A 12,825-nucleotide genomic window follows, 5' to 3' on the forward strand; every position below is an offset into this window, starting at 1 on the left:
AGCTAGTCATGAAAGCAGAAATAAAAATATCTTGTGAACATTTGGTCTGCCTGTAGGAAAGGCTTTTGGCCTCATAACCCCAGTTTGGTCTAGAGGCAGACAATTCCTTCCTTGCATTTCTGATCTCTCTGCAGCTCTGTCCTGCCTGAGCACTGAATCTCAGCTGAGCCATCCCCACGCTCCTGTGTGCCACCTGCACAGCACCTTCAGCTCTGCCTTACACCCACGCTTTTTCCCCCAACATTATTAAAACTCAGCAAGTTGGAACAGTAAATGGTTAAAACTTGATTTTTCAAGTTCTGTAGACAGAAGTATGCACAATCTTTTTTATCAAATGGGTGATAATTTAATTTGCATACAGAAAAAATAAATCAATTTGGCTGGTGATTTCTTAAGCCTCCAAGTAATTTTCAATTCCAATGACACCTGAAGAAATTACAAAGAACCAAAGGTTCTTTCAATACAAAATTCTTAGAAAGAGTATATGAGATTTATTAACCAAGAAGTACAACCTGTGTGCTTTGCAAAACATGAAAACAGGTCCAGAGCTGAGGTTTACTTTAACTGTTCATGGAAAAACTTGAAGAAAGCATTGAGAGTAGTTATTGTACGTGTGGCTTCTGTTAAGAGGTAAAGTTTTACAATGTACAGAAAACCAGAGATCTGTCCTGGGTAGTGGTGGGGCAAAGCTGTGTTATCCCTGAGCAGCTTTGAATGCCTCCACTCAGTTATAATTCACAAGCCATATTCTCTACTGTTTTGGTAATTAATGAAGTGATCATCACAGGAAGAAATTAGAGTGCTTTAAAATTTTACTATTTCATAAAATGGCAGAAGTGGTTATGGAAGAGGCACTAAATCTGGCAGAGACACCTGCGAGGTGTGAGCGGTGCCCACGCCGGGCTGGCACCGCGCACAGGGCGGGCTGTGAGCCGGCTGCGGGGCTGGCAAAGGGCAGGGGAGCCCGGCAGGAGCAGGGGAGCTGGGGGATGGATGGAGCTGGGGGATGGATGGAGCTGGGGGGCACGGATGGAGCTGGGGGGCACGGATGGAGATGGGGGGGATGGATGGAGCTCAGGGGGATGGATGGGAGCTCAGGAGCAGGGATGGGAGCTCAAGAGCAGGGATGGGAGCTCAGGAGCAGGGATGGGAGCTCAGGAGCAGGGATGGGAGCTCAGGATGACTGATGGGATCTCAGCCAGGGACCCAGTCAGGGTGAGACCTGCCAGGAGAGGAGCACAGACAGGGCACAGAGCCCCACTCACAGCTCTGAGCTCTGCTGCTTCGCCCAGGCACCAAGCGTGAGAGTTACTGAGCAACCTGAAACCTGCCCTACCAAACTCCAGCAGGGACAAACCAAAGGCTGGGTACAGCCTCAAAGATTTGAGAGCCACTGTGACCCCCCTGAGTAAGTACATAATTAAGTAGGGTGTTTTTAAGACATGTTTAATTAGGCCCCCAGCCCCTCCTCACCCCCCTGCCTCTCCCCAATTATGTACCATTTCCCCCAGAGATACACGGCTCTGTTAATTATGTAAATAAGTCATGCACTATTCCCTGAAAGAATTATATTTCTGTGCAATACTGCTCATCTATTATCAATAAAAATAAATACAAGACATATGATACATCATTAAAAATAATTTTTAAAAGCTGGATGATTTTTGGTGGTTTTACTGACTGAAAATACATGAGAACTGAAGTAAAATACTTCACAAATGGAGTTATGTTTCTTCTATACCTCAGATGGTCAGCCAAGCATTAAACTAGATAATACATACAGAGCCATAGAGAATAAACTTTATATGCAAACTATTGATACACTAACAGAGTAATAGAAACAATGGTGTTAAAATTAATAGAGTGAGATTATACTCTAACAAAATGCACATTCAATTATTTTGGGTTGTAAAGAAGGTATTTTGATTTGCAGATCACAACTGAGATAATTCGTATCAGACCCTGCAAATCACAACTGAGTGACACTGAGCTATTTCCTTAATACCTCTCAATATAAACCCAAATTCCTCTCAAACTGACAGGCAGAGTGCAACTTGCTTCCAGTGGGCCAAACACCTGCTAAATGTATCTGACTTCAATAGGTGAAAATTAAGATGTGCATTATAGACAACTACAATTAATACAGTAAAGATTAGCTTGGATTATCAGAGAGGGAAGGAAAAATGCTGAAGTATCTCAAGTTTCTGACGGAATTATAACAGAATGCTGTTAATAAAGCAGTATTTGATTTTTACTTCCCCTATACATGACATGAGAGCTCATTTAAAGGTTTGCCCAACTGAAATTTTGTGGCACAAGAACAACAAACCCAGAGTTTAGAAAAAAGCCTCTTGGTGCTGTCAGCATGAAAGTGCTGCTGTCACTCATTAATGAGGCCAGGAATCCTGAAAACCTGAGTTAGCACTAATTGCCACATGCTAATAAATATAAAATCACAATAGAGGAGCTTTTGCATGTGAACTTCATAGTCTAAAGGTTACCATTTCACAAATATTCCAGATACTCCTAGAAATGTCAGTGGAATTATGGATCTGACTTTCCACTCGAAGAACACCTAACAAAATATGAAATTCTTCCATCACAATGGTAATGAAGCTCAAACTCCATCCTCCCACAGGAGATTCCACAAACAAATCCAGTAGAAAACAGATCTGTGGAGTATTTATACTTGTTTTGGAACAATATGACAACGATCCATCACATCAAAGTTTATATTTCAGTTTCTAGAGTTCATGGCAGAGAGAAATATCTGACAATGTGGAGTGCAGGGAGGACATTTATCCCCCGGTCTGAGCAGTATCAGATCCATGTCCTGACCCCCATGACCTGCCAGGTTTGCAGCCAGTCTGCTCCCTGTGTTACACAAATCAGCACTTGTGCAGAAATACATTGATTAGTGCTTCTTTTGGCCTTGGACACCACCCACTGGCACTGCAGCTCTCCATCCTCAAAACAGAGCATGGCTCCTCCCAACCTCAGCAGAGCACCGAGGACAAAGACAAGAGTCAGGGAATATTCAGGGAGTGCTGTGGTGTGGACAGACAGAACAGTTTTGGGTTGTTTTTTTAATGCCAAATAATCAATCATTTATATAAAGGTCTCATCATCACCTCTAGAGAGGCGTGCCAGGACTCTCACAGCAAGGCATGAAAAATCTCATTCTCGTTCCAGAATTTTGTAATGGAAACAGGAGAAATGGTTCTAACTGGACCTGGAACCACCACACCTGCTTGTTTCTAGACAAGCACTGCCACACCTGATGGCCGTGAAGGCCAAGTGGAGCCTGCAGAAGCCAAAACACAGGAGCAGAGCCTGGCCCTGCCAGGGCTCCCCTGGCCCCCCACAAACCCCTGGTTCCTCACCTTGCCGTCGAATTTGGAGTACTCATTGAAGGGGTTGTTGAGCTGCAGTGGACACTGCTCCAGTCGCACAGAGAGGATGGACTGCTTCCCAGAACACGGGGATTTCACCCGAAAATTCTTCTTTTCAAACAGTGAGCTCAGCTCCTCTGCTGCAGGTCAGAAAAGAGATTACAGGCATCCTATGAGGAGATGTACAGAGGCTGCTGCTCACCACAGAGAGATAACATCATAAGAGAGAGCACAAAATCAAATAAATAAACCAACAAATGCTTCAGCAGGGCAGGATCTGCCACCACTCTTTCATAGCCCAAAGACATGAAACCATTAAGAAGTCTGAATGATGCTCCTGTTTAAGCTGAGAAAAAGGTGAGTTTTTCCTATACAGAGAATAGAAGTGATCAGTGTAAGACCCAGTGGAGTCAGGAGAACAATGAAGAGGATGACACATTCCCAGTCTCTCTGCTTGCCTGCCCTCTCCCACAGAAGCAGGGAACAGGAAGGAAAGGAGCTGCTGCCCCAGGAGCAGCACCAGCACAGCACAGGACAGCAGCTCTGCCTGCAGTGGCACTGCCAGCTGCAGCCCTGGCACAGGAGCAGCTCTGCACGTTTTCCTTCTCATGGGGCACTGCATACAGCCTCCCCTCACAAAAATGTCCAACCGTAAACCACCATTCCAGATCAACTGTCTGAACAATAAATACAAAAAAGCTTTCTAAAGACAAAGGGGATGCAAGTTCAGGAGGTCTTTGTGTGGTCTGTGAAGGCTCATAAAAGCCTTTTTATGTGAAGAAAGTGCACAGCTGAATGTCCAGCAGCAGCTCAACTTCCAATTTACAGCCATACTTTAAAAAACCCTAAAAAATAGAACTTCTTATGTTACAAGGCCACTATGAAATCAGGCCAGGGCTGGAGTGTTTGAGCACATCAGCACCAAGGGCTCTCACCTGCAGGGAGCTGTGACTGAAGCTGGACAAGGTTCCACAGCTGCTCCAGGAACCAGAGCCCCCAGCCCCCATCCATCACTGCCCAGCCTGGCACTCCTGCCCTGGGCTGCCCCCACAGCTCACAGATCCACATCTTGCTTCCCCAGGGAAATGGAACTGTTCCCAAAAGGGAATGACCCGGCACTTGATCTGCAGGGAGCTGGTTCATTTCTTGGAGTGCAAAATTAAAACCTGTCAAATGATAACTAGTCAAAAGCTCCATTTATTTTTATCAGCAGATTGCCTTAAAATTCAGGCAGTTGGCAGAGGTGCTAAATACTGGCACTGAGAGATCCCCAGCGGGCTTGTGAGAGGCTGCAATTAACCAAAAAAGCTTGATTTAATCCCTTTCAATGTGACCACTTTAACTCCATTAGGTTGTTTTGGTTTTTCAACAAGCTCTTGCAACTGATTTTTTTTTTTTAATCTAAAGCATTATGCTGAAGTATTACCTTTAACTGATAATTCTTGGGCACTTGGAAAGGACATTGGAGTCCAATACAATAATTTTACTCGTACAAGTGAAAAATCAAGTTTTTATCTACAGCTATTCTGTATGTCTTGCATGCCAGCATGGGCTGAATGCAAGACTTTGGAAGGATTTCCTTGATACATTTTAATTTGCACTTTATATGCTCTGAAATGAAGGAATGTAAGATGCAAAGGTACAGAGGAGATCCTGAAGGGCTCCTCCTTCTCCTTTCTGCAGTGCTGTTCATGCAGGTAAGGGAGAAGCACTCTGATCTCAGTGGCCAAGCAGAGGAGGAAAACCAGCTCTGCCAATAGCCCCGAGTGCCTGGAGTTTTGTGTAACTGATTTATTTTTTATTTAAATCTGCTCTGCAGCAGGCAGGGACTGATGCATTTGCAATGCCAGCACGTTCCTCAGAGGGGACAAGTGGCTGCTGGGGACAGCTGAGGGGGAAGGGGATGTGACCATGGAGCCCCCAGGAGCCAGCTCAGAGTGCAGGAGGCACAGGAGAGATCTGCACCATCACTGGCCAAATGCTGTAAAACACTGAGCAAAGAGTTGGAGGTTATGGTAGATTAACCTTTAAAACCTACAACTCTGCTTACAGAAGGAGGAAGGCAAAAACATTTCAGAATGCATTAACAGGGGTATCCAACACAGCTGAACACTGAATTACGGATTAGTGCGACCGTGCTGCTCGTGTGAGCAGCTTTGTTCACTCCTCTGAAAAAGATATTAAGAGTGCTGGAGAACGTTCTGCGAGTGACAGCCACGGAGATATGAGGAATTAGGCAAAAAAAGGGAGATTACAGACGGACCTCATTAAGATATACACAAATTTTGAAAGAAGGAGGCACGACAGACCATACAAAGGTTTGAATGCCTGTCAAATACAACAGAAATAGAAACTAGCTTGAGCTCTAAAATAGGAAAATTGAGACAGATTTGTAATTTCATATGCTACAATTTAAACTATGTAGAACATCCAGTCTAAGAACACTTAATTATATAATTAACAAAACTAGAATTTAATATTTTTTGAGAAATCAGTGCTAATAGTTTTACCAAGGAAAGGCGAGATAAGCCAAGCCAGCATTTATTATGCTTGCATTTAAGTAGATCATACATACACTCTTTATTTCTTAAGATTTGCACCTTATCTAAAGGAGTAGCTACAAAAATACTCTGTACAAGTAAACTCTACGAAGTGCTCCATGGCAGCAGAGGCTGCTGGAGGTGCCCTGGGGACGCTGATGCTGCCTGGGTCCCTCTGAGAGCCCCGAGGTGGCAGGAACCCCGAGCCCAGGGGGTGCAGGACCCTCTGCCCGAGTCCCCAGCCCGGGGTGGGTGCCCAGCACTTCTCCTCTCCTCGGCTCTGCTCGGAGCGCCCTGGCCAGGCTGGCACGGGGCACAGCACAAAGAATTGGCATTTCCTCCGTGCCCAAAACCCCGGGGAAAACCGCACGCTGCAGAGGTTGGAACCATCAAAGGCGGGAATAAAACCAGTAGGAAAACAAATGAGATTTTCTTTTACCTGAGCAAGAAGTATTTCTGTCTTTCCACTGAACGTTTTTGCATTTTATTTGATTTTGTCTCTCTTTCCGCAGACGTTCTAGTCTCTGAGCTTGAAAAGAAATATTACAACTATAAGTTTGTCAATGAAAGTTTACTATAAACAAAGACATAATTAACTACCTTTATATGAATAAAGATGTTTTATACTGCACATGTAGGGGGAAAAGTCATAAAATTTTAAAGGTGGCACCCCTGAAAAGCAAATACCAACAAAAACATGAAAATGTTCTTGATTTATAATTGAAATTAGAGGATATAAAACATTAATAGAGATCATAAAGATAGTATTAACATGGAAGAGAATAATAAAATGTGAAAACTTCTGTGATTAATATGACATTTCATTATATAAATCATTAATAACGGTCTTAAAGGAATTTTAATGCACAAATGAACTGAAGTGAATATTACATTACAGGAATAAAATTACTGTTATGAATTACTCTACCCGTTTCAAAAATTAAAGATAAATGAACTCAGACTAGACTATTAAAGTTTTAAATATAAAATCCTTTATCTAAAAATCATGAAAATTATAAAATGTCAAAGCGATATAAATTAGCACAGCTTTTTCTTCAGTAGGCTGAAACAGTTTATAGGTAGTAAAATAAATGATTTGTATCTTCACAACATTAGTCAAGTCCTAAAATGAATATAATATTTTTTTACATATATTTTGACTCCATCTTCAAAATATGGTCGGGAAAAAAAGCCCCAAATAGTTCTGATGCCAAAGGACTTACAGCCCAGGGTACCAGACAACAACTTAAATTACCTTTTTTGTTACCAGTAAGAGTTTCTTTGGGGAAGAAACCTGACGGAAGCCACCCAAGACAATGACCCCTGAAACCAGTGATGTCATCCACTGAAAACAGGCAGATGAGACTGGGAAGTAGAACTAACAGTGCTGATCCCCAAAGGAAACAATCTGCTGGACATATTAGCAGCTTTGATGTATTGAGATAATTCATTAACTAAAATGAGTTTGTAGAAGAGATTCTAAGATGCTAAATTGCTCTGACAATTTTTGGATACAATTGGAGTTCCCTGAGCCTTTTCAGCAATTAAAAAACATTAATAAATATTTTCTATCCCTTCTGTTATTATTCTTTTACATTTAAGTCTCTGAACAGAATTGTGGACAAGGAAGTAATTTTTTTTCCCTGTAAAAACTGTCTATGAGGGAACTGATAAAAAATACTCCTTTGAAGTTTAACAGCTGTAGCAAGCAGTTTAAGGTACAAGAACAAAAGGGGACTTTGATAAGTATCTCCCATTAACAACACGATGCTAGAACCTGAATACCTTTAGGTAGCTTCCCCTTAATGAAATAAGAAAAATATCCCTTCTCATAAATTTAAATATTGGGAAAACACTGTTGTAGCATAGATGTTTTATTCTGAAAGAAAAGCTCCACATTTGTATTAGTTACTGCCCACGCTGTAACTCAAAATTGCCTTTTAAAACCCTTTCTTTCCAAATGAGCTATCAGAAAATATAAATAATATTTTAATATCATAAAAGATCTGTTAGATGAGCAGGTAAACAAAGAATTAAAGAAAAACCATAGACTAGAAACAAGATAATGCATGTTTTTATCCTGTTTGATTTTTCCACCCCCTGCCAAAACAAATGTCCAAGAGCACAGGCAGCAGCTCCCCTGTCTCCATCCTGTTCCTCCACCTAGAGCTGATCACAAATGTCCTTTGCACTGTGGGACTGTGCTACAGCAGTGCCAAAGCAGATGGAAAGGCCAGCACCTATTAGAAATGTGACTTATTCAGGGCTCGCTGTCACAGGCAGCCAGGGACAGTTTTGGGTGTGACAAACCAAGAGTTTGGTGGCTGCCCAAAGGTTTCATGAATGGTCAGCCCCGAGCTGAGCCTTTGCTCCTGGCCTGGGCACTCTGCTGCTCACCCAGCCCCTGGCACTGCCCTCTCCCCTGACCTTAGAATATGCCCCCAGCTGGCACCTGAGATTACTTCAAACTGTAATTCAAATGGGGATTATTCCATCAGTTTGCTCCCTGGGTGAAATGATCCCTCAGAATCGTTTTCTGGAGTAATTCTATACATTTTCAAACTCTGCCTCTCCTCCCTCATGAGCTGCGCCACGGGCTGAAGTCCCCCAGCCCCAGGGCAGCCTGGCACCCCGGATTGCCAGCACACCCTGCTGCCAGCCTGGGCTGTAATCCCAGTTTATCTCCAAACCTCACTCTCTGCCACAGGAGATCAGTGCCCTGGATTTCTGGAGCCTCTCACAACCTCCTCCTTGCAAAAAGCATTTCAGTATCTCCAACACCACACACACTTTGCTGGAGAAGCAGAGCACAGAGGTGCTTTCTGGGCTCTAGGTGGTGTTATAATACCTGCAGAAATCATTTCTAAAAAACTATACAGAAAGAGGAAAAGAGAGGTCAGTACTGACCACCACACACCAACCTTCTCACCTGTATTTTACCTCACAGAACTCCTGGTCATAATATTCCTCAGGTCTAAGCAGAAGTCTGGATATCCCTTGTATGAAACACCACCTGGCAGAGCTTTCAGTCACGACAAAATGAGTGTATTTTGCAAAGGTGTTCACCCTTAAACTTACTAATCTGGTACCTTAAACACTAGCTCAAGGTTTTTCTCAGAAATAAAACTTTAAGAGACAAAATACAGACAAGTCATTCCCTTTGCTGGCTCACATCAAACTTCATTCCTCTCTTTTATAACAAATACATTTGATGCCTCACTAGGCAGATTTTTTCTCAGAAAATAACTATCCTGTTCAAAAGTTAACACCCCTCCAGACAGTAACAATAGAGATATCAAAGACTGTTCATGCACTTTGGATTTAGATTTGATGTCTCTGCAATTTGAATTTTTTTATATATATATAAAACTGACTACCTCAATGTTCCCCTGTGCAGGAATAGGTAAAACTGCAATTAAGGCTGAGTTGACAGCACACTAAATAACTGAATCATTACACATCCTTCTATAGAAGGGCCCCAGCACTGCAGAAGGGGTTTGACAGACAGCCGAGCAGGCTGGTCGGGCTCTGGCTTGCCCAGCCAGGCAGGCTCAGGAGGCGGAAGGGCAGAGCTGCTGCACACTCACACACCTGTGTTCGACCTCCTCCTGATGCCAAAGTCCCAGCTGGAGGTGATGTCCACGGACTGGGAGTAGACGTAGCCCTGGGCCTCGCCGGCGCTGCCCTGCGGCTCCGAGGCGCCGTCCCCCAGCGCCGAGCAGGGGTTGAACTTCTCCAGGTCCACGTCGTGGTCGATCAGGACCATCTCGCACATCCCCGTGTCGTCGCTGGTCACGTGCGACTGCCGGATGTGAGCCAGGATAATGGTGGGGTTGTCCAGGAAAGCCATTCTGTCACAGGGCCGGCGCCTCACTGTACTATCTCCTCTCCATCCTGCTTCCTGCACACACGCACCTGGGAATAACGTACACGGCATTTGAGGAGCACACACAGAGCTCAAACCCCGTTCCCCAAAGGCGCTGTTTGGGATGTGACCCTGACTGACCTGGGGCAAGCTGTTTCATTGTGCTCCAGCTTACTTGTGCCACACTGGCTGCTGAGATCCATTTAAGGACGGGGGGTTTGGAGGACAGCTTGAAACCTGAGTCCCAGGACAATGGAACACAAGAATCCCTACAGACAGGTCCCAGTACTCCACAACACATGGCTGCTGTAAGCCAAAACACCCCGCAGTGCTGCACGCAGGAGGATGGCAAGAGAATCCAGAGCAGAAACATCTGCCTCTTCCAACTAATCCATGTACAAAACCGACAGGGTTTTGGATTTCTTTTCACCCATCATAACTGTGTTTCTGTTTTGCTTCTGCATCCACACACCAACTTTTTGAGTAACTTATTACAGACTCTCTTCAGGTTTTGCATTTCCAGGAAAAGCTTTAAACATGAAGAGATTAGTGTCTCAGGGCAGAATATTGAACATCTGCTGCTGCATGGTGCTTCACACAGGGCAACTGCTGTAACACAGAAAGCTCTGTGACCAAATACCACACGCCTGAGCTCTAAAGCACTTTAAGAACAGTAATTGCCACTTACCTAAGATATTTCATTCAGAGCACTCAAGTGGCCTTTTGAAACAAAGTAGAGGGCAAAAAGGAAAAGGAAAAAACCCCAAACCACAAAACCCAAACCACGCTCACATTGTTATCTGATTTTTCTGTAGCTGTGGGGCTGTAGTGATGCCAATTTAATTCAAGCCCGGGCTGACTCTGAAAGGGGCAGCTCCATGCCCTGCCTGACCTGTTCCAGGAATTCCACCATCTCTCAAAGCTGGCAGTGGAGCTGTGGGGTGAGCTGGATCAAAAAATTACCTGCTGAAAATAACCTAAAAAGAAAAAAAAAATTATTCCTGTTCATGCAGTGAGTCCATCAGTGAGCAGCAGCAGGAGCTGTGGGAACACCTCCACCTGAGGGGGCTCGGTCTGAGCTCACACACGGAGCAAGATCAGGTGCAAATTCCAGAAGTTTGAAATCCCCACTGCTTTTCTAACCAGAGGAAAACACTTTACAGAACTGCATGTGTGTGTTTGGGATTTTGAACTCAGAAACACCGGCAATCTCCTGTCCTTGCTGCTTGCAAAGCTGCTGCCTAAATCACACAAAGCCACTTCCCATGAAAATCTGCTAAAGGCAGCTGGCCTTCTGGGGTGTTTTAACAGAGGCAAGGGACAGAAAGGACCAGCCAGGCTTGTTCCAGAACCAGCGAATGCATTTTGCCATGTCCTCTTTTTATGTCCCCACAAATTCTGCTATTAGTGAAATTCACTCCAGCAGGATCCTTAGAGACCCTCAAAGCCCAGCGGGGCACAGCCTGGAGCTTTGCTGGCCCTGCCTGGAGGGGGGAGTTTGGATGGGATCTCCAGAGGCTCCTGCCAGCCTCAGCAGCACTGCAGCTCCGCACTCTGTTTTAATTTTCTGACTCTTTCCATCCAAGCAAGCAGGGCTGCTCCCGAGGGAGCTCTCACTGTCCTCCAAGGCAGAGCCCACCAGGCAAATGTCCCACCCAAAGCACTGATGTGTCCAGGGCTCCGACCCTGCACCAGTGCGACCAGCACAGCAGGGCTTGAAAAACACAGGCACACCCAAGTACAGCTTATGGACATGGCAAAATACATGTTGAGAATGTTCTTTAAATTGATTTATTTCTACTCACTGATTAGGAAAGGCCACATGTACCTGCAATTGGCAGAAACTTGTTTAAATAAGCAACAGCCTCAGGCTTCAGAAAGGTCTGCAAACTCCCAATCAAAAATTACTGCTGCCCCATCAATGTGTCATATAAATGTTGGCATGTTAATTGTGTATTTATAAGATTGTTAATGGTTAGTTAATTTACCTCCCACACTATTATTGTACTTGAAATGATTTAATGTCTGCTGAGGGAGTTAACAACATGTAACAGCAGATGCGAGAGTTTTACCTTTATACTCTGCACCCCGACTTCTGCCATTAACAGTTGTGTGCTAAATCTGCCAAGATTCTTCCCAACTGTACGTGTGCAACTGCATCTCCCATAAACATCAACACTGAGAAAGTGCTGGAAATTCTACACAAGTTTAACACAAACATATTTTTATTTCCTCCTCTTCAGAATTTTCAAAAAGGTACATTAAAGCTCATTTATCAACATATTAATGCTAACTGGAAACTCTCTGAACAGTTAATACCCTTCAAAAAACAAACAAACAAAAAGTTCAGACCCCCAAATTTGATGCCATATTTAGTAGTTGTAGCCTACAGAATTCTAACCAGTTCTCCTGCTGATAAAGGCACAGACCTGCTGTGAGGAACAGTGACTTCCACTGAGAGAGAAGAACACAAAGAAGCAAAGTTCTGTTTCACAAACCTTTACACAAACACGTTGAAGGTTCCAGGAAAATCACAGACCCAAAATCAATGTCTAGATCTGCTGCGATCTGCCAGCACACCCCTTCTGCACTCCTGCACCCACACACCTCACCACATCCTCAGAGTGTAACGGAACTCAGGGACCTTCAAAGCATCAGATCTTATACATTCTTTAATCAGAAACAAAAAATAAATGTTCTTCTAATACTTGCACTATATAAATAACACTCTTTCATTGAATAAAGCACTTTGCAGGCAGCTGTCAAACATACTCTGTGCAAACACTAAAATGGAAGAGACCAGTGTGAAATCCCCAAAATTTTAGAGTTTGTTATTTCTGCACAACAGCATACACAGGCTGGGGTTTCCATGATGTACTGATTGGCAAACACCCGTGATCATCACACAGGTGGACAGAGGTCTTCACTTTGATCTTTATTATTCACCTATCTAACTTTCTGCACATTGTCTGACCAGCACCCTGGGAATGAAGGCTCCCTCTCCCCTTCCTGGCCCCACTGCTGTGAT

At 44.0% G+C, this 12,825-nt stretch overlaps 1 protein-coding gene across 7 annotated transcripts in view; it reads right to left on the reverse strand.

Moving 5' to 3' along the window:
• Window positions 1-12,825, reverse strand: part of MAPKAP1 (MAPK associated protein 1) — a 78,889-nt gene that overhangs the window by 59,607 nt on the left and 6,457 nt on the right. For 5 of the 7 annotated variants that reach the window (XM_030286461.4, XM_072936504.1, XM_072936503.1 and 2 more), the window contains exons 2-4: window positions 9,524-9,847; window positions 6,372-6,461; window positions 3,384-3,532 (exon numbers count right to left, since the gene is read on the reverse strand). In XM_030286461.4, coding sequence (XP_030142321.4) covers window positions 3,384-3,532; window positions 6,372-6,461; window positions 9,524-9,782 — 498 coding nt within the window. In that variant the 5' untranslated portion in view covers window positions 9,783-9,847. Of the gene's footprint in view, window positions 1-3,383; window positions 3,533-6,371; window positions 6,462-9,523; window positions 9,848-10,589; window positions 10,612-10,689; window positions 10,775-12,825 lie in introns of those variants that run through there. The other 2 variants (XM_041719637.2, XM_041719638.2) reach the window with 2 other exon arrangements.

This window comes from Taeniopygia guttata, chromosome 17 (genome assembly GCF_048771995.1).
Source record: "Taeniopygia guttata chromosome 17, bTaeGut7.mat, whole genome shotgun sequence".
Taxonomy (NCBI): Eukaryota; Metazoa; Chordata; class Aves; order Passeriformes; family Estrildidae; genus Taeniopygia; species Taeniopygia guttata.